Consider the following 27,369-nt stretch of genomic DNA (forward strand, 5'->3'; position numbering starts at 1 on the left):
AACAATAGGACGCGGTGAATAAGATGCACCACTGTGAATTGAGAAGCACCGCTGTATAAAGTCACAGGAGTGATTCCCACATCCGCCCACCTAAGGCAGTTTTCTACCTTTGTTTGAAACTCACGTAAAATTAATATGTAAGCTTTGAAATTGAGCACTGCACGGCTACACTGCGGGTATTGGGAGAAGGAAGGAGAGCTTTGGGGGAGGGCTTCCTGGAAAAGGGGCCTTGAACATAACCTCAGAAGATGAGTAGGGTTTGGACATGCATATCGGAGTGCCTGCAGGGGTGGGGGCATCCCTGCAGAGGGTGCTCTGTTGGCAGAGCACAGGGAGCAGGAGAGGGATGAGCTCTGAGCTTCTGAAGGACACTGGGGAGATAAGTACACATGAGAAAGAGTTTGTGTAGGGCAGCCCCAATGGCTCAGCGGTTTAGTGCCGCCTTTGGCCCAGGGCGTGATCCTGGGGACCCAGGATCGAGTCCCACGTCGGGCTCCCTGCATGCAGCCTGCTTCTCCCTCTGCCTGTGTCTCTGCCTCTCTCTCTCTGTGTGTCTCTCATGAATAAATAAGTTAAAAAAAAAAAGTTTGCGAAGGAGCCTCGCAGAGCGTGACTTTGTACTGGCAGGATGAGTCCTGATTGCACGATGGGTGACAGCGCCACAGGATGGACCAACAGCAGGGGCAGGGTCCCTTAGCAAGGCTGGGCTCGTGGGCTCCTCCTGTGGTTTCTTCTAGAGCTGTTGTGAGAGCCTCCCGCCCTGGGAAAACACACTCCTTGGTTCTCTGAGGTTTGTAACTTGAGGCGAGAAACTCAGCTGACAGCCCCAAGCAGTCCCTTGCCTGTTGATTCCAAAATACCCCACCCTGTACTTTTTCCTCTCTTTGCTCTTCTTGAGCTTGGCCAAGGCTGGCCTTGAGGGAGACCCAGGGCGCTTTGAAGCACAGTAGCAACCTAAACCCTGGGCAATGGCAGTACCTTCCCGTCTTTGAGCCGAGGAGCACCCAGAGGGCTGCGTTTGTGGCAGAGTGGATCATTTGTTCCCCCCACCCCCCACCATCATGTCCTTAAATTCCAGTTGGCTATCTGCATGGCCGAGCCTCCGTGCCTCTTGTGGTGACACACGGAGATGACAGCGACCGCTCTCTCTCCCCCAGGGGTATCGATCCCTATGACAAGCCCAACACCATCTACGTGGAGCGGCACGAACCCTCTGGCTACTCCACGGTTTTCAGAAGTACGGACTTCTTCCAGTCCCTGGAGAACCAGGAGGTGATCCTTGAGGAAGTGAGAGACTTCCAGCTCCGGGACAAATACATGTTTGCTACAAAGGCGGTGGTAAGTGGACAGCGCTCAGGAACGCGTATACTCCTTCCAAGTTTCCCTTCTCAGGGTCTGCATCCTGGGACCAAGCAGGTGAGTTTACGTCTTGCGGGGAGAGGGTCAGTGCGGCCAGGAGCTTGACCGAGGGACACTGGACGTAGACAGACATTCCCGTGGGGCTTGGGTGGTCTTGGAAGGTCGGAGGAGTGGAGAAGCGTGGACAGTCCTTCGGGATGTCTCTGGGCTCTTGGGATTTGGTGGTTTCCTGGTAGCCAGGCATCCTTGTCAAACACAAGTGTCTTTGAAATCCCAATTGAAAGAACCCCGAGAGGAGAGGTGGGGCTCAGTGGCAATTTTCTTTAATCTCGCTGCCTGATTTCCTTTCAGATTAGGAGGATTTCGTTGGGAATTTTGGACACATGTTAATTTCCATGGCTAATAGAATGTGTAGTCATTGGCTAGTGGGAGTTAATGCTCTAAGAAAAGCAGTGATTAAGCTTCCAGCTGTCAGTAAGTAGCTTAATTCTCAGCCTTTGGGAAAATCTTCTCCTTGATTTGATGTGTTGGATGGAGCCAGATGCTGGAACGGGTGGGGGCTTGCGCATTTAAAACTAGAGTTGATTATTTAACAGGGCTTGCCTTGCGACTGTATCAAGTTGCAAGTGGCAACTGTCCTGCCCTGTGTGAAGGGAAAAGCCCCCCTGAGGAGAGCAGATTGGGCTCCTCTTCCTGGAGGAGAAGTGCTTATTTTCTCAATGGTGGCCATTCCCTCCTTGACTTCGGGCTCTGAAGATGGTTTCTGGTCACTGGCAGGCGCTTTGCCTTCCATCACAGTTAACCTTGTGGAACTAAAATCAGGTGTAATGTTTTCCCCTAGGTTCTCGCTTAAAATACATGAATTGGTAGCAGGCCAGGCAGAGGCAGGCTGCTCCCTTTGGAAGGATTCCAGGGTAGAGACAGGACCTCCCCAGCAAGGAAAGCAGAGAATCAGGTTGAGATGAGAGGAAGAGAAGATGTGGGTGGCTATAGGCAAGAAGGGTTCCCCAATATATACTTTGCAAAAAGTTTTTAGAGTCACTATTAATTATAGTGGTTTGTCTTCTGTTAGGCTGTTTGCATTGGGGCACTTGCCAGATAGTTCCTTTCCTGCCCTGCTTACCACTTTATCTCTTTCTCTTATGTATACACACACACACACACACACACACACACACACACACACACAGGCAGGACGTGGCCAAGAAGACAGGCATCCTTGGATTGCCTTGGGCTGGGGTGCAGAGAGGAGAGGGGTGGGGGAATGTGGGGTGAGAAGCCAGGCCTGAGCACTGGTACCTTGTGACACCCTCTTGGCAGTCCTGAGGTCCCGGAGTGTTCCTGGGTCTTCTCTGTTTTAGTTCTTTGGGCCTGAATTTATTTATATGATTTTAATTTCTTGAATTTAAGATGCAGTAACTGATGCCTAGATTTGCCTACTGACTGATTTGGGGCTGAGGCGGAAAGCCCTCATTGCATTGCTCTTGCCCCTATTTTTTCTGGATCTTACACCTAAGAGCTGAGGTGAGAGCTTTCTAAGCCCTCCATTCCTACCTAATAGCTATGTCTGCTCTCACGCCGTAGTTTATTTGCAGGGTGCTGGCAGCAAGTTGATTGTTATTCCTGGCCAGTGGTGAGCTCAGAGGCGGTGTCTGATGTAGTACCCAGATCTTGCACAATGCTTGATGTGTAGCAGATGTACAGTAGTTGAATGAATGCCATCTTTGCCTGCCTGATTTAGAAAGCAGAGGCCAGTAGATTTTGGGAGGGAAAGTTGGTGGTCTTAAATGATTGGTACTTTCAGAGTCAGCTTTCACCTCTCTGTGGTTCATTTATTTACATGATATTGGTGGCAAAACTGTATTTATGTGTTTGGCTTTATCCTTTAGCACGTGGACGGGCCACCAGATTCCAAGGTCAATGGTGTTAATTAGAGGCTCTAGGTCAGATGAGGTAGGCCACCACATGGAAAGATTTCTCAAATTGTGGTCTTAGGAGCACTCACGGTACCATCATGCAAGAGCACTTGTTCCAAAAGCAGATTTCAAGGCCCAAATGCATTTTGTTCTCAGCATTCCCTAGGCTGCCTAAGAAACTCTAAAATTTGAGAAGTTCTTCCCTGAGGCCTTCTGTAGGCAGAAGCTTGTGATAATAGTCAATTCTGTTATCAAAGGATCATTGTAGATTGGATGGGTTGATGAGGGAAGAGACCCAACTGGCAGTGGATGATAAAATGAGTGTTTTCTCCCTTTAATTTCTTCCTTTTTATTACATTAGACTGCTGAGCCATAAGGATAAACAACATTGGCCTTGGTTGGGTAACCATATCAGTGGGAGTGTTGAGGTCTGCAAGTGTAACTTCTTATCTGGGGTGTGCTTAGCACTCAGGCTGCCTGGGTTTGGGGAATTCTGAGTGACCTTAATATTAAATGGATTCAAATCAAATTAGGAAAGTCAAGGAACTAATTGCAAAACGACAGAAAATTGGTTTTGGGTGATTAACTCTTTTGCTTTTTTCCAGTACCGTGAATGATTACAATTCTTTGCAAGTTAGCTTTTTAGAACATGTGGGGACAGCCATCTGGATTCTGGACTGGAAGTGGTATCTGAGTCTTCAGAATCCACCGGTGCCCTGTTAGCCTGGCTCTTATTTCATATGTGGTTTGTGTCTGATGCCCTTTAATTTTTTTTTTTATAAAGATTTTATTTATTTATTTTTTTAGAGAGAGGAGGCATGTGCGAGAGCGTGTGGAAGGAGAGGGGCAGTAGTGGGAGAGGGAGAGAAAGTATCTCAAGCATAATCCACAAGGAGTGGGGAGCCCAATGTGGGGCACTCGACCCCACGACCCTGAGATAATGATCCAAGCTGAAATCAGGGGTCAGTCACTCAACTGGCTGAGCCACTCGAGTGCTCCCCCTTGATTTTTTTTAACCCAAGCCTAATTTTTATACCCTTTTTTTTTGACATGAAGTTCACTTACTTGTCTTAATAGTCTACACTAAAATGATAGGCCATTAAAGCAGCAATGAGGTGTTTCTGCAAACTGGACCAACATCGAGTCGCTAACTTGGCAATATACAGCTGTTAGGTTCTTTCTGGTAGATAGCAATAGTTGCCAAAATGTTGGAAATAAGTGAGGACTAGCTGCTCCTCAGTAGCTTCACCACCAGTAAATCATGAAAGCCAGGTATATACCTTTCTTGCACAATTGATGCATCAGTAAGCAGAGACCTAATGTATGGGCTTAATGGCATTTCCTCTCTTCTTCTGGGTGGTATAAACACAATGTTCTAGAGCAGGGATTGGCAAGCTATGGCTCTTCACTTGTTTTTGTCAATAAAGTTTTATTGAAACAGCTATGCTTATTTGCTTACAAGTTGTCTATCACTGCTTTTATGCTACAGTGACAGAATTGAATAGTTGTGTGGAGGCAGGATGGCCCACAACCCTAAAATATCTCTATATGGATCTTCACAGAAAACCAGTCCTGTTATAGAGGCAAGATTCTGTTACCCTTTGCACTGGCATCAGGCAACCAGAATCCTCTTGTGTAAAAGCTTTTAAGGGACACCTGGGTGGCTCAGCGGTTGAGTGTCTGCCTTCAGCCCAGGGTGTGATATTGGTTCAGGGATCAAGTCCCATGCCGGGCTCCTTGCAGGGAGCCTGCTTCTCCCTCTGCCTATGTCTCTGCCTCTCTCTGTGTCTCTCATGAATAAATACATAAAATCTTAAAAAAAAAATAAAAGCTTGTTAAGTCATAGCCATTTCCCCTAAAAATACAGGTTACAGGCCTCCTTAAATTGTTATGCCCTGTTCATGCCAGAGTACTATCTTTAGGATATTCAAGCCAGTTCAGATATCTTGTATGCCACCGATCTCCCTTGAGAACTCATTTCTACTTTTGCCATTATGACTGACCAACCACTATTGAAAACCAATTTCTAATCTTCATTATGCTAATTTAAAGCCTCTAATGTTGATGGAGATAAAAAGACAACTTAGTTATTGTCTCAAGATGGTGGACTTTTTTTTTTTTTAAAGATTTTATTTATTTATTCACGAGAGACACAGAGAAAGGTAGAGACATAGACAGAAGGAGGAGAAGCAGGCTCCATGTGGAGAGCCCGATGTGGGACTCGATCCGGGGACTCCAGGATCATACCCTGAGCCAAAGGCAGATGCTCAACCACTGGGTCACCCAGGTGTCCCAAGATGGTGGGCTTCTCTATGAACAGTTAGCTGACCTCACTTGGGGTGTGAATTTTAGGGTAACTGACTCAAACCAAGCTATTGACGAATTATTTTAGTTATAACATTACTTAAATGTACGCAAACATAAAGCTAGGTATAAGCACGTAATGCGTGTAATTTATACGCAACAATAAAACCCAAAAACCTTTACAGATTATAAATAAAACTGTAATACCAGTAAATTTAAAATTAACTTTTATAACACCTGTATTGAGATATAATTCATATGCCATAAAATTCACCCTTTTAAGGTGTGTAGCTCAGTGGTTGTTAAGTATATTCACAAAGTTGTGTAATACTTATCACTCTCTAATTCCAGCACATTTTCATTGCCCCACACTCCCATTCCCTCCCATTCCCTCCCCTCCTAGCCTCTGGCAACCACAAATCTATTTTCTGCCTCATAGAATCGCCTGTTCTGGACATTTTATGTAAAGAGAATCCTATACTATGTGACCTAACTTGTAACTGTTTTCTTTCCTAGTGTAATGTTTTCAGATTTCATCTGTGTTTATTATGGATCATCAGAATTAATGTCTTTAGGTCCACTGCCTCTCTCTTTTGCCAGTTAAAATTTTTTGTTGAACCCCTTTGTGATTTTTTTTCTTGTGAGTTCTTGTACTTTCCCACTCAAGAATTTGTATCTTGGGCGCTTGGGTGGCTGTCAGTTAAACAGCTGCCTTCATCTTGGGTTGTGATCCTGAGGTCCTGGGATCGAGGCCTGCATCGGGCTCCCTGTTCGACGGGGAGTCTTTTTTTCCCTCTGCCTCTTTCTCTTTTCCTCATGAATGAATAAATTTTAAAAATATTTAAAAAGAAAATAATTTGCGTCTCTATAATTCCTGTTTCTTTATAGATAGTATGTCTTTGGTGAGACAGTTGTTCTCATACTTTAATTCTTGTGACATGGTTTCCCTTTAATTTTTTGAACCTATTTATGATAGGGGATTTAAATTTTTTGTCTGTAATTCCAGTATTTGGCCTTCCTCAGCAATGGTTTCTCTTGACTCTTTGTGTGTGTGTGTTGTGTCTGAGTATGGGCCATACTTTGCTGTTTGCTTGTCCTGTCATCCTTTTATTAAAATCAGACATTTCAGATGGTATCACGAGGCACCTGCTCATATCCAAGCGGCCCCTTCCCAGAATGTTTTTTGTTGCCTTTCCCTACTGTTGCCTATTTTGATTTTGTTTGTGAGTTTCCTGCATTAATTTGGTAGAGTTTATAGTCTTCATTGTGTTTGACTGTGAAATGTTTAATAATTAGGCTTAGAGACTGGCCATGATTGAATAGTGATTTTTCTCAAATGCTTTGCACAGATAAATCTGGTGGCTGAATGCCTCTGACCGTGGGCTGGGGGCTTGCGGTCTGGCCATCCACAACTCTACCTTAGCCTTCGGTTCCTGCTTCTGTAGAGCCTCCAGGTGATTACCTGGCCATGAGAGATGAGGCCCTTATTGCTTCTCTCCTGAGCAGACTCACAGCTCTTGCGTGGAGACCTAGTAGGTTCCCTGGGATATTTCAGAGCTTATCGAAGCCTCTTCTGGGCATCTACTGCCCCAGCTTTTCCTTCCAGGCTTCTTTTTTTTATTTTTAAAGATTTTATTTATTTATTCATGATAGACATAGAGAGAGAGAGAGAGGCAGAGCACAGGCAGAGGGAGAAGCAGGCTCCATGCCAGGAGCCAGATGTGGGACTCGATCCTGAGACTCCAGGATCATGCCCTGGGCCAAAGGCAGGCGCTGAACCACCCAAGGATCCCTCCTTTCAGGCTTCTTAGCCTTCCATGAGCTCCAGGTGGTCATGTCTTGCCAGCAGCTGTGATGTTAAACGTCTGCCATTTGTCACTGTTTCCCACAAACGGCCTGGCTGTAGGTCTGTTGGTACAGTGAACTGAGTCAGGTTATACGGAGAGAAGACCCGAGAATGCAGTTTTCAAGCTAGCTGTGGGAGTCATCTGTCCCCTTCAGTGGCTCTGGGGCTGCTGGTCTTCCCAGTTCTTGGAGCTGCCAGGCTGTGGGTTTCTAAGGCTGCTGCAGAGCTAGGGAGAAGGGGATGGGATTGAGGCCACAAAGTTGCCTCTTCTTGCTGAGCTTTGCCACTGATATCCAATAAGTGCTCCTTGAGTTTTGGCAAGCCTTTATTTAACTTTTAGAATTGTGAAAAAGTTGACTTTGAGAACTTTGGTTGGGGTTTTTGTTGCTTTTCGGAGGAGTGGATTTTGAGTTCCTTCCTCTGCCATTCTGGATGCGCTCCCAATTAATACTAACTTTGTAGAACTTTTTCTTTTTTTTAAAGATTTTATTTATTTGAGAGAGAGAGAGAGAGCGAGCACGAACAGGAGGAGGGGCAGAGGGAGAGGGAGAAGCAGACTCCCTGCTGAGTGCAGAGCTCAATTCCAGGGCGCCAAGATCATGACCTGAGTTGAAGGCAGACGCTCAACCTGCTGAGCCACCTAAGCGCCCCTAAAACTTTTTATTATGGATGATTTCAAATCTATGTAAAAGAACAGTTTATACTTATAGGACCTCCGTAGGTGGTCCTCCGTAGGTGCCCTCATTCAGCCTCAATACTATTTACATTTGTTAATCTCTTTTCAGCTGTGTAACCTACTACTTATTTTTTTCTTGGAATGGTTTATTTTATTTTTTATTTATTTATTATTTTTTTTAATTTTTATTTATTTTTATTTTAAAAAAAAATTTTTTTTTAAATTTTTATTTATTTATGATAGTCACACCACAGAGAGAGAGAGAGAGGCAGAGACACAGGCAGAGGGAGAAGCAGGCTCCATGCACCGGGAGCCCGACGTGGGATTCGATCCCGGATCTCCAGGATCGCGCCCTGGGCCAAAGGCAGGCGCCGAACCGCTGCGCCACCCAGGGATCCCTTATTTTATTATTAGTATTATTTTTTAAGTAGGCTCCCCACTCAGCATGGACCCCAATGCAGGGCTAGATCTCACAACCCCAAGAGCAAGACCTGAGCTTAGATCAGGAGTCAGACATTTACCCGGCTGAGCCACCCAGGCACCCCTTTTCTTGGGATATATTAAAGCAAGTCATAAGTATATATAAAATATCTGTAAAACGTTATCTATAAATATTTTAGCATAAACGACGTTAACGTGGATGATGTTTTGCTGATCCTTGGTCACTGCTTCAGAGGGGAAGGTGGCAGTGGATGCTAGAGCCCCAGTGCTTCTGAACTGGGGTCCTTGTCCCCCACGTGCTTTGGAGTCCCTCATTCTCTGGCCACTTTTCTCCATGAAATGTTTGATTGAAGAGCTCACTGTGACATCCTGTGGCCTTCACTTGGCAAGAATGTGTCATTTATTTAGTTCTCTCTGCTCTTTTCTCCTTGACCTCTCATTTCCTTTGATATAATCTCAACCGTAAGCATAAATGCACATTCTGAAATTCAGATTATTCAGATTCTTATGTTAATTTGTGTTTCCTTATCAGGATGAAAACACCAAATAAAAAAAATCTTATCACAGATTCTCAGACCCTGTAATATTGGCATAACTTGAAACGTTTAAATAACTCCTGGATGCTGGCGAAAGTATTTGTGCTGGGAGCTGTATTAACTGGTATCGCCTTTCAGGAAGGCTGTTTATTCTGTCAAAACTGAAAATTTTGATCTAGTGGTTTTGAGAATGGCATCCTACAGATATTCTTGTGAACTTCTAAAAAAGGTAACATATACAAGCATGTCCACTGAAGAATGTTTCTGGAAAATATGTCAGTGCCCATGAGCTGTTAAACAGATGATGTCCAAGAGACTCTATGAGTGAAGAAAGTTGAATGGCACAACAACATTTCTATCAACGATCAGCGTTGTATGTGGAAAATAAAATTGCAAATGTTATCAAATTAGCATTGTGTTTGATTACTGGTAACAGACTAGAAATACAAGTGCCTTAGTGAATACAGAAACTTACTTTTCTCTCCTCAGGGCAGCCTATTGGTAGCCAAACTACGGCTGGTATGTGGGTGCCCTGGTGTTATTGGGGACCAATAGGCTTCTCTCTGTTCCACAAACCTAATGATTTCCATTCTCAGGGTTCCTTCTTGGTCCAGAATATCTATACTAGCCTTTGAGTCTTTATGGGAGTTAGAGTAAGGAGAGAGAGGCCAAATAGGACCCCTTCCCACTGATGAAGTCTCTCAGCAGCCTTCTTAGAAACCAACACACCACTTAGGTTTACAATTATTGCTTAGAACTCAGTCATGTGGCTGCACTTAGGTAGAGAACCCCAGTGGCTTATTTGGGGTGGCGGTCAAGGTCTTGTTGCTAAAGAGGAAGGAATAATGGATGTTGGGTAAGTGTAGCATTGTCTGTCACCATATAAATATGCTCAGGTGTGATGGCACAGAACACTTCTGAAAGACCCCATGAAAGCCTGTTACCAGCAGAGCGTTGGTAAGCTGTTACTTTCTGGAGGGTCGGGCAGGAGGAGAGAGTGGAGGGTCGGGAGCTGAGGTTCTGCATTCTACCTCACCCCTGTCTATACTGTTGGATGTTTCTTTCTTATGAGCACGTTTTACTTTTATAATTGTGGTCAAGAGAAACTCAACAGCCACAAAACCCCATGGTTTGTTAAGGAAAAATATTAGGGGCTAATGATACATCTGTTTGACAGTCCATAGTGTGCCACAGTTTAATTGTTAATTTTTTTTTTAGGATTTTATTTATTAGAGAGAAAGAGATAGTGAGAGAGAGCAGGAATGGGGAGGAGGAGAGGGAGAAGCAGGCTCTCTGTGAGCAGGGAGCCTGACATGGGGCTTGATCCCGGGACCCTGGGATCATGACCTGAGCTGAAGGCAAATGCTTAACTGACTGAGCCACCCAGGTGCTCGTAATTTTTAATGTTTCTTGGTGGCGAGAAAGTATCACTCCTTAGGAGTGAGCCCGAATTGTCCAGGCTTAGGAATGATTGTCCTGGAAGGAAGTGGGATGGATGTGTTTTGAGGTTTCTTTTTCTTTTCTCCCTTCCCTTCCCTCCCCCCTCCCCCCCTCCCCCTCCCTCCTCCCCTCCCCTCCCCTTCCCTTCCCTTCTTATTGTTGTTGCTTTTTGGTTTGTTTTGAGATTTCTTATGACCTTTGTACTCTGTGACTTTTGCATTTGTGGAGGAAGACTGGCCTTGGTATGAATTCTCCATTCTCATGCCACCCAAGAGCACTCATTAAGAATGCTTAACTAGGGGCACCTGGGTGGCTCAGTGGTTGAGCATCTGCCTTCGGCTCAGGGCATGATCCCAGGGTCCTGGGATTGAGTCCCACATCGGGCTCCCCGCAGAGAGCCTGCTTCTCCCCCTGCCTATGTTTCTGTCTCTGTGTCTCTCTCATGAATAAATAAATAAAATATTAAAACCCCCCACAAAACTTAACTAATCATGGCCCTAGTGTCACTGAGAAAAGTGACTCCTTTCTAAGGTATAACCACAGTGGGATAGTAGTGAAAAAATAAAAGCATGAAAGTGTATGTTTCAACTGACATCTGTGTATTCACATATATTTATAGGGATTTATATAGGGTAACTTAAACGGATCCTCTGACCTTTATAAATAGCTATAAAATTTTATTGACTTGAGGGCTTTTGGAATCTATGCCTAACAGTCTTGCTGGGCAATGTTTTCTCATTTAGGTAATATGTTTTATATTTTTAATAGATCCATCGTTTCCTATGGCCCCATACTTAGTACAAGCTATTAACATGGTTTTCAGTTGTGCCATTTTGGAAAGGCAGTCTTTTGTACCTCTCTACCTGGCCTCTTTCAAACAAACTAATTTTAACCATTTGTTATATATATATATATATATGTGTGTGTGTGTGTATATATATGTGTATACACACACACACACACACACACACAGTACTCAGATGAGTCAAGAGTAACTTCATGTTCCTCCCCTTGCTCTTCACATAGTATTTATTGGGCATATATTAGCACATGGGTTTCATTTGTGTTATAGTTAAGAGAAATTGATATGTTTCTTACTTTATAGGAATTTAAAATGTGTGGTAAACAGTAGCAACACGGTCAAGGATAAATGAAGCAAAATGAACCCATTCTGGCTGGGGATCTCAACATTCTGATAAGCTTAGTAGTCGCGTGTGTGATTATGTACATCTGAAGGCTTGTATCCCTTTCCAGCTAGTTGTGCAAAATTTGCCTTCAGTTCTCAATCCCATACTTTATTTATTTAAAAGATTTTATTTGTGAGAGACTCAGAGAGAGAGAGGCAGAGACACATGCAGAGGGGAGAAGCAGGCTCCCTGTGGAAAGCCTGATGTGGCTCTTGATCCCAGGACCCCAGGATCACAACCTGAGCTGAAGATAGATGCTCAGCCACCGAGCCACCCAGGCATCCCAGTCCCATACTTTTAGAGCTGGAAAAACCCACACTGAGCCTTTATGGTGGCTCTTACCCCTTTTTGAATCATCAACCCTTTTGAGAATCTGGTAAAGATTGTGTGCCCTTCCCGGCAGGATGAATGAGTGCATCTATACACATGGTTTGCATATGTATTTATAGGGTTCCTGGACCATTGAAACCCATATATAGAGAAGCCCTGATCCTAATCAGCTTCTCATTTTTGTAGATGAGTAAATTGAGACCTAGAGACGTTTAGTGATTTCCTGAGGTGGTACAGCCAGCTCTTAATCTAATGCTTTTATACACATTTTCGAGACTCCAGCTGTGCTTTAGTATTTCTAAAACGCAGTGTGATGTGGCCAACATTGTGTGGCATGCCCTATGCCCTAGCAAAGAAAACACACTCTAGGAAAAACGTTCATCAATGAGAAGTATTAGAAGGTTGCAAAAGAGAACCGGTAAAAATTCCCTCAGCTCTTTGTGCAGGTTAAAGCCCTTTAATTCGAGTATCCTCGTCCCCTGAAAACGGGAGGGGAAAGAACATGGGAATGGGTTTTATATGCTCGGTGTGTGGCTGACCTCAGCCTGTGTGGGTGCGGGGGCTGCCGGGTTCAGCCCCCTACCTCCTCCCACGCCCAGTTGGGCCGCGGTACCGTCTGTCCTTACTCGGGAGTATCTAATACCTGTTGCAGATCGGATGTTGGGGATCAAACAAATGCAGCCCAAGCTGTGGAGGGAACACGGACCTTGCAAAAAATGTGCATTTGCAGTCACCCTGTGTTTTGTGTTTCTGGTAGAATCAGAGGGGTCTGACTTTCCTGTTTCCATCTTCTCTTACTTTGAGTGGCTGTAGTGTGGCACCATTAACTTTTTTTTCCCCTCCTCTTCCTTGGCAGCATCTTCTGGGCGGTCTACAGCCAGCTTCTGTCCAGCTCTGGGTGTCCTTTGACAGGAAGCCCATGCGAGCAGCCCAGTTTGTTACAAGACATCCTATTAATGTGAGTGGGGTCTGCTTGGGGGTGGACAGAAGAGTTAGGGGTTTCCACATGCAGGGGTCAGGGGAAAGGTGTTGCTGGGATATCCTTCTGGGTAGAGCCTTTTAAAAAATTTTTTTTAATTTGAATCTTCTTTTATTTCTTATTTATTTTAATAAAAAATTTTTTTTTAAAGTTCAATTTGCCAACATGCAGTGTAACACTCAGTGCTCATCATGTTGGGTAGGTCATTGATGGAGGCTCCCTGCAATCACTTTCTAGACAGTTCCATAGAGGGAACCATTAGGCTTTGGGCACCTTGGTCTGTTTTTTCCCTCTTCACTATTTGAAGTGCAGCTGAATGGGAGTCTTAATTTGCTTTATGTGGAGACAGACTGGCAGACGTTTGGGACCAGAGTCAGTGGGCCCTTAGTGTGCTGTCCTGAAGGAATGGAGAGCTGGTGACCATGAGTTATTCATGCAATACCTGCTCTGTTGCTTACAGGTGGCTAGATTCCAAAAGGGGATAAAAGCTGGGACCCATCCTTTTAGAAACACATACGTTGGAGACACAGAGAAACAAGCAGAGGAGAAACCATATATATACATTCATGTCAAATGCTTAGCTACAGTATGTGTGTATTAGAGCGAAGAGATCAATGGGAAAAACAGTGTGGGCTGGGGTCATCAGAGAAGCCACCACAGGCAGGAGGTGGCATTTGAAGGCCTTGCCACTGGCAGTCGGTGTGCTGGAGGGTTGGTAGCTCATGGGGAGAACATTCTTGTCAGTTCTTTGCTTTTTATGGCTTCCACCTTTCTTTAGTACCTTAGAGAGAATGAAAGGAAAGGAAATGCACATTAATGGATATTATAATACATACTATTGATGGACCTCATGGGAAAAAGGAGATGTCATGAACCAAAACAAAGTTTTTAGGTCATTTGTGGGGTTTGGTGGTCCCCTCTTTGGGGCCCCATTTGCCAGTAAGCAGCTTGTTCCAGTTACAGGGCAGCCTCACCTCCTCCAAAAAGAAAATTGGCTAGGCTTTACCGAGATTTGGGAAGGTGTCTGCGGGCTCTGGGCCTGTCCCCGTCACTGGGACATTTGGAAGTCATTACTTCAGTGTGCATAGGGAAAAGTCCACTGTGCATGTGTGGTTTTTGACTTGTGTATGTTTTGACTTTCGATTCCAAAGGAATATTACATCGCAGATGCCTCCGAGGACCAGGTGTTTGTATGCGTCAGTCATAGTAACAACCGCACCAACTTATACATCTCAGAGGCAGAGGGGCTGAAATTCTCCTTGTCCCTGGAGAACGTGCTCTATTACAGCCCAGGAGGGGCAGGCGGTGACACGTTGGTGAGGTAAGGAAACCATAAGTCCCTCCCTCGCTTTTACATCAGAGCAACCAGCACCCTCAGGTTGGGTGTTTTTCAACATCAGCTGTACTTTTGGGTTCAACTGGCGAGTTTCCAGAATGCCCGTGGCTGGCTTGTGGCACGGCTTCAGCAATTAGGGGTGTGGTTGGGCTGTGAAGATTTTAAAAAGCCCTCCAGGTGATTTGGATGGGATGCCAAGGCTGAGCATGGCTGCTCTGGGTGACATTTGGAGTAACAGGCCCTGTTTCAGCCACTCCCTGGGTTCCTTTCCTTCAGTTATCTGCCTTGGGGTCTCTGAGCCGGTGGGAAAAGGCACTTGGACAGGGGTCAGCTCGGGGCAAGCTGGCGTGGGGAGAGCGATGGCAGACTTGCCTCTAAGTAAGGCAGGTTAATTGACATTTTTTTTTCTTACTGTAATTGCAAATATTGCTCCGTGGGTGACCCCGTGACCCTTGGGAGCTGGAGTCCATTCATTCTCGCTTGTCATGCGACAAGCCAGTCTTCTGTGAGACGTCTGACTGTGATGAGAATCACTCTGCTCTTTGCAAGAGCCGTCTGGTGGAGCTGGCTGGTGTGCAGCGAGGCCTGGCTCTGAGGCCGTGACCACCAGGTCACAGGGCGTGACACTGCCGTCCAAGGTCTCTCGTCATGCTGGTGATTTATTCAGTCCCCATTTCTTTTGACAAGGACGCTGCTGCTCTGTGCCAGCCCTTGTTCCAGGCACAGCAATGAGATAATATGTCCAGCAATGAAAAGTCAAAACAGGGTCCTTATTCCATGGGGCTTTTGTTCTCATTGGGGGAAGATAGGACGGAAACAAATACGTAGTTTGCCTGTTGGTGGCAAGGGCTGGGAGGCAGAGTGAACCAAGTTAAGAGGACAGGGGATTAAGAGCATGTCATTTATACAGGCTGGCCATGGAAGGCTGTTCTACGACAGTGACATTTCAGTAGGTCCTGAGTCACATGAGCAGGAAGAGGGAACAGCATGCTCGGAGGGCCTGGGGAAGGGCACTGTGGCAGAGGGAACAGCATGCTCCGAGGCCCTGGGGAAGGGCGCTGCAGCAGAGGGAACAGCATGCTCAGAGATTCTGAGGTTGGATATATTTTAGGAGCGGTGTAGAAGCCAGGGTGGCTCCAACAGCTGGAGGAGGAGGAGAGAGAGAACATCCTCTAGGAAATAGGATCCAGGAGAGCAGGGCTCAGATTGTATAAGGCCTTCAAGGGCATGGAAGAAATTTCCTTTTTTCCTTCTAAGCAGAATATGGAGGTTTTTGACCAGAAGATGGACATCATCTGATTTAACCTGTTACATTTTTTTTAACCATTTAAAAAAATTGTGACCCCACGTTACATAAAGGAAAGGACTTGAAACATAAATGGACAATATTACAACTAGTTTCAGACGAACACTCAGGTGACCTGTCTTCTAAAGAAGCCAGGCTCAGTGCTGTGTGCAGAGTAGACTGCCGGCGGGGCGCGAGAATGGAAGAAGCAGGGCGCCTGGCCGGGACAGTGCTGGAGACCCAGGCTGGCCTTGCTGTCAGCAGGGCCCAGGGCAGTAGCAGCAGAGATGACGGAAATGGGCAAATTCTGATCGTTTGCTGGTAGATTTGCTGCTTGGCTGTGGCGCGTCCAGGGCCCACGGCTGCTTGGGCTGAGCAGTGAGTGGGCAGAATGACGGCCGTGGGCTGAGTCCGGGCGTCAGGAGGTCAGGGGGAGCTGCGCGAGGAGCAGGTGTCCGGGGAAAGGGCAGGGCCTCGGGTTCGGACTCGCCAGCTTGGAGATGCCTGTTGGATCCCCAAGGGGAGAACTTTCTGGTCCCTGACAGTGCCTTTGCATGCCCTGTTTCGGCTCTTTCAGAGGTACGTCCTATTTTATGCCTCCCCACACCCCTGCCAGTATAGACTCCTGAGTTATTTATTATTCAGTGTGAGTTAATGTGTTGTAAACCATTCCTACCATGATTCAGCCTCAGGTTTTTCTGGTTTGGTCAGTGGCAGCGTCTTTTGGCTGGCTCCTGTGTCTTTGCTTTTTGTTTGTTTGTTATTTTAAGTAATTTATTGGGGTGAAATTCACATGACATTAGCTGAGCCATTTTAAAGTGAACAGCCCGGTGGCATTTAGGGCATTCATGGCGTTGTGCAAGCAACCACCAGCTTTAATCTATTTCCAAAACATTTCACTTCCCCAAAAGAGAACCCCTTACCCACTAAGCAGTTTCTGGTCCCAGTCTGTCTTCCCTGCAGCCCCTGGCAGCCACTAATGTCCTTTCTGTCTCTGTGGATTTACCTTCTCCAGGTATACTGTGTAAACAGAATCGTAGCATAATAAGTGACCTTGGGATCCCTGGGTGGCGCAGCGGTTTGGCGCCTGCCTTTGGCCCAGGGCGCGATCCTGGAGACCCGGGATCGAATCCCACGTCGGGCTCCCGGTGCATGGAGCCTGCTTCTCCCTCTGCCTATGTCTCTGCCTCTCTCTCTCTCTCTCTCTCTCTCTCTCTCTGTGACTATCATAAATTAAAAAAAAAAAAATAATAAGTGACCTTTGGGTCAGTCTCGGAGCTTGCATAATGTGTTCAGGGTTTGTCCGTGTGTGTATGTGTGTGCGTGTGCGTGTGTGTGTGTGTGTGTGAGTGCTTCATTCCTTTGTACTGGTGAATAATATTCTGCTTACTTTTTTTATAATTAGAATTATGAGCCATGATTCCTCAAGCCTTTCCCAGCCTCTGATTTTTTCCCCCCACCTTTGAGAGCCGTGGAGTGGATAAATCACAGCTTGCCAAAGGTTTCTGTATCCTCTGCATTTGTCGGGTGTTCAGGATGGCTGTCTTGTGACAGGGCAGGCAGAAGTCTTGGAGAGAAGCTCCCCAGGAAGCAGGAAGCTCAGTTATGTGACCATATGGCCCTCTCATGTATGCACACGGCCCTTTACGTGGTAATGAAGGTCACTCATGCCCGGCCCGAGTGCCCAATCCAGTTAGGAAACTGGAAAGAGGTTTACGTCTACATTCACAGACCACCATGGGCTCAGCCTTCTTCTTGTTTACTTCAGGCTTAATCTCAGGACTGGAGATGCTCAGTTGTGCTCATTTGAGTGAACTTTTGTCACCTGCTTCTGCATCTCAGCGAGATGAGATAGGCTAAGGGTGAATTAGATTGCGTGGGCAGGCTGATTCAAAAAAAACCAAAAACCAAAAAAACCCACATAACACTTCTGTGTTATTTGAAATGAGTTGTTCTTTGAACTCAATAGGAAAGTGTGGTGCCAAGGAAGCGGTCCTAATTTACTTAGAGACCTGGAGTAGAATTCTTAACTGGGGGTGCCCCTGGCGTCGGTGAGATGTGCCGAGCAGAAATCTCCTGGAAAGCAGTGTCTGGATGTGGGGATGAGATGTTGGGCCCGGCGGGGCCTCTGCGAGGGGCGAGGCGGGCGTGGGCTCTGCAGGAGGGTGGCCCAGGGGCCTGGGTGCTCTGGCGAGTGGAAATGTAAGAAAATGGACGAAGAGAGGGCACCTAGGGTGAGATGAATCATCGCAGGGCCACTGGGGCACTGACAGGCATAGAAGACAGGTTTCTGCTTGGAACCAAAAGGCAGAAATCCAGGAGAGTGACAGTCAACCTGATGGTGGTGGCTTCATGATGATGGCATCTAACGCAGGGTTGCTGAGGTCAATAGAGAGAGTGGGTGGCTGACAGAGCTGCAACTGATTTCTAAAGAAGCAAAGAAAAATACCTCCAGGAGACCCGAGGAAACCGCATGTCAGAATGTTTGGTCTCATTGCCAGCATCTTATTTAGGATTTTTTTTTTTTAGATTTTATTTATCTATTCATGAGACACCCAGAGAGAGAGAGAGAGAGAGGTGGAGAGACACAGGCAGAGGGAGAAGCAGGCTCCCTTGGGGACCCTGATATGGGACTCGATCCCCAGACCCTGGGATCATGCCCTGAGCTGAAGGCAGGTGCTCAACCATGGAGCCACCCAGGCGTCCCTCAGTGCCAGCATTTGATTTGGGGTTTTGCTCAGTCTCTCCATCTGAAGTAGCTTTGTCAGTGCTTTTTAAAAATTTTCTTTTTCTTCCTCAGAGCTTGTAGTGAGTGTGCTTCTGTCTAAACTCATCCAGCTTGAGATTGGTAGAGTGGATAATGGAAAAAAGCAGTTCTATGCTTTAATAAATTTTTTTTTAACCAAGCCTGGTGGCTCAGAACCCTTCTAAATAAAGGACACACTTCCAGTTTTGAAAACCACGTGGGAACTCTGGTTAGCACTTCTCAGAGATCTGTTCCATCTGTGACGTGTGTACCATTTCGGGGCAAAGCTGCTTCCCAGTGAAATAGGTACCCTGGCATAGTAGTTAAGGCCCTGGGAAGGCCTCATTCTCTGCTTCATTGGTAAAAAGTATAACCTCAAGCTTCTAGAACCTTCCTTGCTCTTTGTATGGCTTCCTGGGGTCGGGGTTCTGCTGTGCATTCTGACAGGAACCCTATGGGCTTCTCCCTGAACAGGGTGTTGGATAATTAATTGTCAGCGTGTGGCCAGTGGCTGTGTATCCCTTAGCGCTGGATTCCTGCGGGTTATAAGCTCTGGCGCTTCGATTGGTGTCTGGCAAGTCTGGCTTACTGTTTCCTGTTTGTCGAGGCTCGCTGGAAGATTTGGGGTGAATCTTTCAGGGAAGAGATAGACGTGCCTCTCATCACGTCTGTATGTTGTAGTCAGCATTCTGAACTCCCCATGAAGAGTTATTGATCTGATAAGCATCTTGACCTTCAAAGTTAAAACACAATCACGTTTAAAAAAAAAAAAGAGGGACGGGACACCTGGGTGGCTCAGTGGTTGAGCATCTGCCTTCGGCTCAGGGCGTGATCCTGGAGTCTTGGGATCAAGTCCCACGTCAGGCTCCCTGCATGGAGCCTGCTTCTCCCTCTGCCTGTATCTCTGCCTCTCTCTCTCTGTGTCTCTCATGAATAAATAAATAAAATCTTTAAAAAAAAAGGTTACTTATCTGTAAATAAGAATGAACTACTGATTTGTGCTACAGTATGGGTGAACCTTGGACACATTACGCTGTACAAAAGTGACCATAAAAAGGCACACTTCCATGTATATGAAATACACAGATTAGGCCAATTCGTAGCCACAGAAAACTGAGTAGTGGTGGCCAGGGCTTGGGGTGGGCAGGGAAGAAGGGGGATGACTGCCGGTGGGTACTGGGTTTCTTTTTGAGATGATGAAAGTGTTCTGGAACTAGATCGTGACGCCGGTACAACACAGCATCGTGAATGTACGTAATGCCACTGAATTCTGTACTTTAACACAGCTAAATTTTATGTTATTTATAATAAAAACATACCAAGGAAATATCAGTTCAGGTTCACAGCTGCTTATTTTCTCTTACTGTAGGTATTTTGCAAATGAGCCATTTGCTGACTTCCACCGCGTGGAGGGGTTACAAGGAGTCTATATCGCTACTCTGATTAACGGTTCGATGAATGAGGAGAACATGCGATCAGTCATCACCTTTGACAAAGGGGGTACCTGGGAGTTCCTTCAGGCTCCAGCCTTCACGGGATATGGAGAAAAAATCAACTGTGAGGTACAGATGCTTTCATCTCGTTTGGGCTTTTCATATGAATTTTTAATCTGTGGTGCTACCCTTAACGGTTCCCAAACTCCGCACCAGGGCAGCTAGGGGTGCCATAGTTCACTCCCAGTGAACTCTGGGATGTTTTAAACTTTTGAGAGAAACACAAGATACTTGGTATTTGTCAGTCATCATGTGAAGTACCATCTTGAGTTTCGTTCCTAGTTTCCACATTAGTTCGTGCTTTGGAAGGCATCAAACTGTTGTGAAGCCGAATTTTCTAGCAGTTGACGTGATAAAAAGCAAGTGAGAAAATCCCAGTGGGATGGGAAGTGACAGTGGTGGGATCTGAGATGATTCTAAACTTTGAGAAAGTGTGTAGTACTCAGCAGGTGCAGACATCCGGTATTAAGTAACTGTGGTTATTTAAGAGTGAAATAAAAATTGTGTTTTCTCTGTGCATGTATATGTGTGTATGCGTGTGTATATGCACACACACTGTTATTTTGAACTGCCATTAAGTTATTAGGACATGTACACTTATTAAATTGTTTGGTCTTAACTATGTAAAAAACAAACAAACAAATGTGGGTACGTCTTCTGGTCTGAGGCTGCTATAAAAAATTTACAGGGACGCTAATTGTGTTGCAAACCAAGACAGCTTGGGAAACTCTGTTGTAGATTTTTAATTTCTGCAGAACTTTTAAAAAAGTGCCTTCCTGAATATGATTTAGGATTCTACAATTTTCCCAATCTGTGGCTCCATCTGAAAAGCTGAGAATACTAAAATGTTTTATTTGGCCTCAGTAAGTGTTCCCACTCTCCTGAGCAGCCCTGTTCTTGTCCCTCGGAAGAACATCCTGTGGATTGAGTTCCTTGGCTTTATGTGACACCCCGCACCTCCGTTTTTGTCTCACCTAAGGGGTCTGGGTTATATAAAGTAGGTAGGCAGAAGGAACTCAGAAAAAAAAAATCAAGTAGTAGTAATTTGGGGAAAACTAATATTTAGTTACCTGGTCTGGGATTTTTGAATTTTGTTTGTCCGTGATTAAGTATGTTGACTCTACTCTATGCTGTATCTGTGATCACTAAGAAAATTTTTTTGGAAAGTCTTGTTCTCCACTGACTTCTTGATTCCTCCTCTCTATTTGGCAGCAGGTCTTGCCTTCGTACATGAAGTCTAACTTTGGAGAGGCAAGATATAAGTAGATAGAGACAGATATATAGTGTTTCTTTATTCAGGACTGACTTCTAGATTTTGGGAGCTCTGCACCAGCCTGTGTAGATGGGGGTGGCCTGCTTTTGAGTGTGCTGTAGGGTCTGAGCCTACCACATTAATGGTATTGTTAAAACTCTGCTTATTCCCCTGACTGACCCATTTATCTACGAACCATACAAGTTGGTGGGCTTTTAGTTTCTACCTGTGATTTTAGGTGGTGAAAGAACAGGCTAGTTGGCAAATATTTGAGACCCAACCTAATCTGCTCCAGTTTTCATTTGCTAAACAGTGTTGCTAGCAAGATGGACATTTCCTAGAGAGATCCTTTTGTTATAAAAGTAAGTAGACGTAGCCGACCAGGTTCCCAGGTAAAAACCTGTTAACATAAGCACACAGACCTACCCTGCCTAGAACACCAGACGAGGCTGAGTAACATTTGACAATCACATTCTGGCCAAGAGATGTTGGTGTGACCATACAGCAAATAACTCTGCAGAACTGTTAAAATCGGAACGCCAGTGGCGGAGGCTGGTTCGAATAACTTGTTTTGCAGTGGACACTGTAGAGTTGGTTCTTTGTACAAATGCTGACTACTTAAAAACTGTTGTAATGTGGATCCCTTGGTGTTTATAGCTCATATGTTGTACATCTGGGAGCTTATCAGTGAGACTTCATGACCTCTGATTCTTGATTTTTCCCTCTGATGGAATTGCTTAAATCACATTTGAAATATACCTCTACGGACTTAAAAAAAAAAATTCCCATCAAATCATTTCATTTCTCTTTAAACAGAGGGAGGGGTAGCTTTCGATCTACTCGAGTTGACACTGATGCCTAAGTGCTATCCTCTGCGAGCCTTAGGAGGAATTTTTTTATTCACCTTTTTCTCTTTTCTTCAGTGAGAGGCATTTATGTGGTTCAGGTAATCCCATCCACCTGGGGGTGCGTGGGGGACCCCTGGGCTGTGAGTCTCGTTTCCTTTGGGCCAGATTTCCTTTCTCGGTGTGTGGCTGCACTGTCTGCACACAGGCCCCAGTGTTTTGAGGGAGCTGGAGGCATCGTGTCACGTGCTGACAGGGTCTGGAACTTGTGTCCTGTAGCTCTCCCAGGGCTGTTCCCTCCACCTGGCCCAGCGGCTCAGTCAGCTGCTCAACCTCCAGCTTCGGAGGATGCCCATCCTGTCCAAGGAGTCCGCTCCCGGTCTCATCATTGCCACTGGTAAGTCTGCTTTGCTCGTCCCCGTTCAGGGGTTAAGCATTTCTGTTATGTGCAAGCCAACTAGGCGGTGACCACTGACATCTGCTGTAGCAGCTGCTCTTTGTGGTTTCGAGACATTTTTGGTGGCTAAATACTACTCAGAATTTCTGGTTGGGCAAGGTGAGCGTCTGACATATTCTTGAAATTAAAAGTAATTATGCCTCTTGCATTTTAGGTTCAGTGGGAAAGAACTTGGCAAGCAAGACGAACGTGTACATCTCTAGCAGTGCCGGAGCCCGGTGGCGAGAGGTCAGCTCCCCACCCCCACCCCTCACCCCCACCCCTCACCCCCACCCCTAGCTCCCGAGCCTCAGCCCCCAACCCAGGTTCTGCTTTATTGGAGAACACAGTCGTGCCTGCACATTTCAGGAACACGTGTGGCTGGTGGTGGAGGCCAATGGTGCCAAGTATGACTATAAAATAGAAAGAGGTACCCAGAGCCACACATGAGCATCAGCTGCACTGATTTGTGTTCACACCTTGTAATGTGGGCTCGTGAGTTTGCCAAAAATATTACTTTGAATCAAAAACAGACCTTTTCTTCCCCCTACGTCTGTAACTTTAACTAAATGTTCCAAGAGGACAAAGCAATGTCTCTTTTGCTTACCTCTTTACCCCTAGGACCTAGCAGTGTCTGGTTATGGAGTGGGTGCCCCTTAAATCAGCAAATGACAGTGTGGCCGTAGTGGTGTCTGGTGTGAAGTTGGCTGTGTATTGTCGTATCGTTTTGAAATAGAAGTCAAGCCCTCTCCTCAGTGGGGCTGTGGTGGGCAGGCACTTCGTTTCCCTCTCCGCTACGGAAAGATGTTTTTGCCTTGAGTCTGTAGAACTACTTTGGATCCTTGGCACTGCTGATACCAGTCCTGAAAGTTGAACTAGTTTCGTAGTCCCCAAATGCTAAATCAGCCTCAGACATTAGAGGATTGCCAAACTTGTAAAAAAGAAAAAAAAAAAGATGCTTTCACCAGCCTCCCGTGAATTACGAAGGCCAAGGAAAGAAGTACATCTGGTCTCCTTCTGTAGGGGTTGCTTACAGGGGTGCTCTGCTGTGTGTGCGGGGAGCCCCCAGGAGCACTCAGTAGATCACAGGACAGGAATTTAATTGAGCACCTCCTGTAGGCGGAGCATGATGTCAGGAGGGATGTGGAGTTCTCAGAAGAGCCAGCCAACCTCCCATCCTCATGATGCTGCTTATTGGGGACACGATAGGTACACGTTTGTATTTAAATACCTACTATGCAAAGCATTAATGATACCCAGTGCTTGTTTGGCTCTGTGCAGTTTACAGAAACCTATCACATATCTCGCCTCCTGGAGGAGGGCTTACCATCATCCCTCAGGTGAGGGATCTGGGCCCCAGACATTATGTGTGCGCATTCATTAAGAACAGTCCAGCATGGTAGAGGACACAGGTATTTGGATGAAAGATGTCAAGGCCCAATTGTCAAAAAGGGTGAACAGTTTGGAGTTTGGGGGGCATCCTTGCTGTGCTCCCCTGGGAAGGATTAAGCAGCTGCTTTCCTCTTCATAGGAGCCAGACATTCCTTTTGAGATTGGGTGTTCTCTCCTAGGCAGATAGGCTTGTGGTTTGTTTGGACCTTCTGATGTTGGTGTAATCTGGGATTTGAGCATTTGCAAGTGATTTCCTTCTGGGTAGAAAGCAGTGGGTTGTTCCTCCTCTGGTGAAGTGGTGTGGTCTGGCTAATGCTGGGGCAGCTGTCATTGCCTCCCGCCAGGCACGCTTCACACCTGCCAAGACACAGCTGTCATACAAGGGACCCTATTTTTGGAAAGAGCAGAGAGCTAAGTAGGGGAGGGGAAGGTTGAGACCGTGTCTGTGGGAGTGGGCACCTGAGTCCCTGTGGGTGGCAGTCACATGAGAGGGACAGCCTACGGGACATCAGGACAGCCTGATGTGAGGGGCATCAGGGGTGGCAGGAGATAGGATAGGATACAGTGGACAAGGCTGTCTAGAAAATTGGTGAGTAGAACTCTTGTTCCCCTTCCACGACTGATCAGTGGTGCAAATTCTCTGATCCTGAGTTCCTTTTCTGTACTTTCTTCCTTAACTTTACTGAGGCATGTGGAAGCAGAGTGAACTCTGCATATCTAAAAGGTACAGTTGGATCAGAAGTGGTCACCATTGCTACACCGTTGCCAACACCACAATGAAGATGGCAACCATTTCCATCACTCCCCAAAGTATCTTCCTTCCCCCTTGTAATCCATCCTTCTCTTTACCTGGTCCCTGCCAGATATTAATTGGCATTTTCTAGCATTTTATATAAATGGACTCCATACACAGTCTTTTTGCCTGGCCTCTGTCCCTCATCATGGTGATTTTGAGGTTCATCCATGCTGGTTTTGTGTATCAGTGGTTCTTTTCCAATTTATTATTGATTGGTATCCCATTGTAGGGATATCTCACAATTTGTTTATCCACTCATCTGTCGATGGACATTACAGTTTTTGCTGATTGTAAGTATAGCTGTTATAAACACTTAATCACGTGCTTTTTTTTAGATGGACAAAAATTTTTACTTCTTTTCGGTGGATGCCTTAGAACAGAATGGCTGGACAGCTTGGTGGGTCTGTGTTTAACTTTTTAAGGAATTACCGAATTGTTTTCCAAAATGAATGTACCGTTTTACATTTCTACCAGCAGTGTGTGAAAGTTCTAATCGCTTCCGGTCCACACCAACACTTGGTATGGTCAGTCTTTTTTTAATTTTAGACATTTTAATGAGTACACAGTGATATCTTATTATGGCTTTAATTGGCACTTTCTTGGTGTCTAATGAAGTAGAGCTTCTTTTCATGTGCTCATTGGCCGTTTAAAAATAATTTTTTGAAGTGTTTAAGTCTTGTGCTTATTTTTTGTAAAAAAAAGTTGTTTGCCTTCTCATTGAGCTGTAAGAGATTTTTTTGAAAAATGTATTCTGAATTAAGTCTTTCGTTTGATATATGTGTCATGAGTATTTTCCGTGGCCTGGCTTATTTTCTTAATGGTGTCTTTCAAGAGTAAATATTCTAAATTTTGCTGAAATCTGATTTATCAGTTTTTTTCTTCTATGTTTTATGCCCTTTATTGTTCTAAAAAATATTTGCCCCTCCCAACGCTGCAAAGATTTACCCCTGAGCTTCACAGTGTCAGGCTGTAGTGTAGGTTTATGATCCTTTTTTTTTTGTTTGTTTATGATCCATTTTGAGTTGATTTTTATATCTGATGTGATCGAAAGACTGATACTCATTTTTCCATGTAGAGATTCAATGATCCAGCCCCACTTACTGAAAAAGACTTCCCCCATTGAGTGCCTGTTTGAAAATCAATTGGCCAGATATGTGTGGGTCTAGTTTAGGACTTTCTATTCTGCTCTATTCATCTATTTGTCTTTTCACCTGTACCAAACTGTCTTGATTATGGGAGACTTAGAGTAAGTGCTGAAATTAAGTAGGTAAGTCCTCCAACTTTGTTCTTCTTAAAAATTTCTTTGACTATCCTAGATTTTTTGTATTTCCACAACATTTTTAGAATTAGCTTGTCAGTTTTTACAAAACCTGCTAGGATTTTTTGACTGGGATTACATTGAACTTATAGGTCGATTTTGGGAAAATTGACATCTTAGCACTATGGAGTCTTCTGGTCCATGAATGTAGTGTGTTTCTCCATTTCTTTTTAAGCCTCACTGAGTGATATTTTATAGATTTTGATGTGGAGGTCTGTATATCTTTTGTTAGTTTCATTTCTAAGTATTTTTAAATTTTTTGGTATTCCTGTAAATGGAATTTTCTTTCAAGTTTCCTTTCCAATTTTTGCTATCGTATGTAAGAATACAATTGATTTTTACATATTAACCTTGGATTCTGCAACCTTGCTAAAATAATAAATAATAAAATAATAAAATAATGTTAGTAGTTTTGTAGACTCAAAGAGATTCATATCATCTGCAAATAGGGACCGTTGTATTTCTTCCTTTCTGATCTTTATGTCTCCTATTTCCCTTCTTCTCCTCCTTCTCTTCTCTAATAGGTAATAATATGGCAATATGTAATATGGTGTATTATTGTTTTTAAAAAACAGCCCTCTTTTCCTTTATTCTCAGAACATTTTTGATTCCAAATGTTGAGGGAGGTTCCCCTCACAGTGAGCAATTCTCCAATTCTCTGGACACTAATTGGATGTCCTTTATTTTGGTTGTGACTGACTAGCTGACGTTAGCACAGACCTCACAGTTTAGGGGCTGGGTCTCATAAGACTGCCCCACCCCTTAGGATACTTTGGTGGCTCAGTGATTGAGCATCTGCCTTCAGCTCAAGATGTGATCCCTGGGTCCTGGAATCGAGTCCCACATCAGTCTCCCCTCTGCCTATGTTTCTGCCTCTCTCTCTGTGTCTCTCATGAATAAATAAATAAAATCTTAAAAAAAAAAAAAGACTGCCCACCCCACCCCACTTCACATGGTCATTGTAAGTCCCAGGTTGTCACCTATACTTCTCACTGACCAGCTTATAAATAGGGGGTTCCCATGACCCCCTTCTTGGGTTCAGCAGTTTGCTAGAATGGCTGATAGAACTCATCGAAATATTTACTTACCTCCGCCAGTTTATTATAGAGAATATTATAAAGGCTGCAGTGGGATGTGGTACATAGGGCGAGATCTGGAAGGATCCTAAGTACAGGAACTTTTGTCCTCATGGAGTTGAGATGTGCCGACCTCCCAGCATGTGGGTGTGTTCACTAACCTGGGAGCTCTTCTAATCTTAGCTTAGGGATTTTTTTTTTTTCAGTGGGGGCTCCATCACTTAAACACTCCCTCTCCAGACCCTGTCCTTTCCCCAGACGATGAGGCAAGGCTGGGAGTTTCTAATCATGCTTAGTCTTTTTAGTTACCAGCCTCTGTACTGTCCAGGAGTCCACCAACATTTGCCTCATTACAACAAAAGACTCTCCTGTCATCCTGG

General features: G+C 45.1%; 1 protein-coding gene across 1 annotated transcript in view; it reads left to right on the forward strand.

The window, feature by feature from the left end:
- SORL1 (sortilin related receptor 1) overlaps positions 1–27,369 on the forward strand; it is a 156,606-nt gene that overhangs the window by 34,821 nt on the left and 94,416 nt on the right. Inside the window, exons 6-11 of the mRNA XM_077893900.1 lie at positions 1,158–1,338; positions 12,892–12,993; positions 14,166–14,335; positions 19,751–19,943; positions 22,251–22,368; positions 22,583–22,656. Coding sequence (XP_077750026.1) covers positions 1,158–1,338; positions 12,892–12,993; positions 14,166–14,335; positions 19,751–19,943; positions 22,251–22,368; positions 22,583–22,656 — 838 coding nt within the window. The remainder of the gene's footprint in view (positions 1–1,157; positions 1,339–12,891; positions 12,994–14,165; positions 14,336–19,750; positions 19,944–22,250; positions 22,369–22,582; positions 22,657–27,369) is intronic.

Source organism: Canis aureus, chromosome 3 (genome assembly GCF_053574225.1).
Source record: "Canis aureus isolate CA01 chromosome 3, VMU_Caureus_v.1.0, whole genome shotgun sequence".
Lineage (NCBI taxonomy): Eukaryota > Metazoa > Chordata > Mammalia > Carnivora > Canidae > Canis > Canis aureus.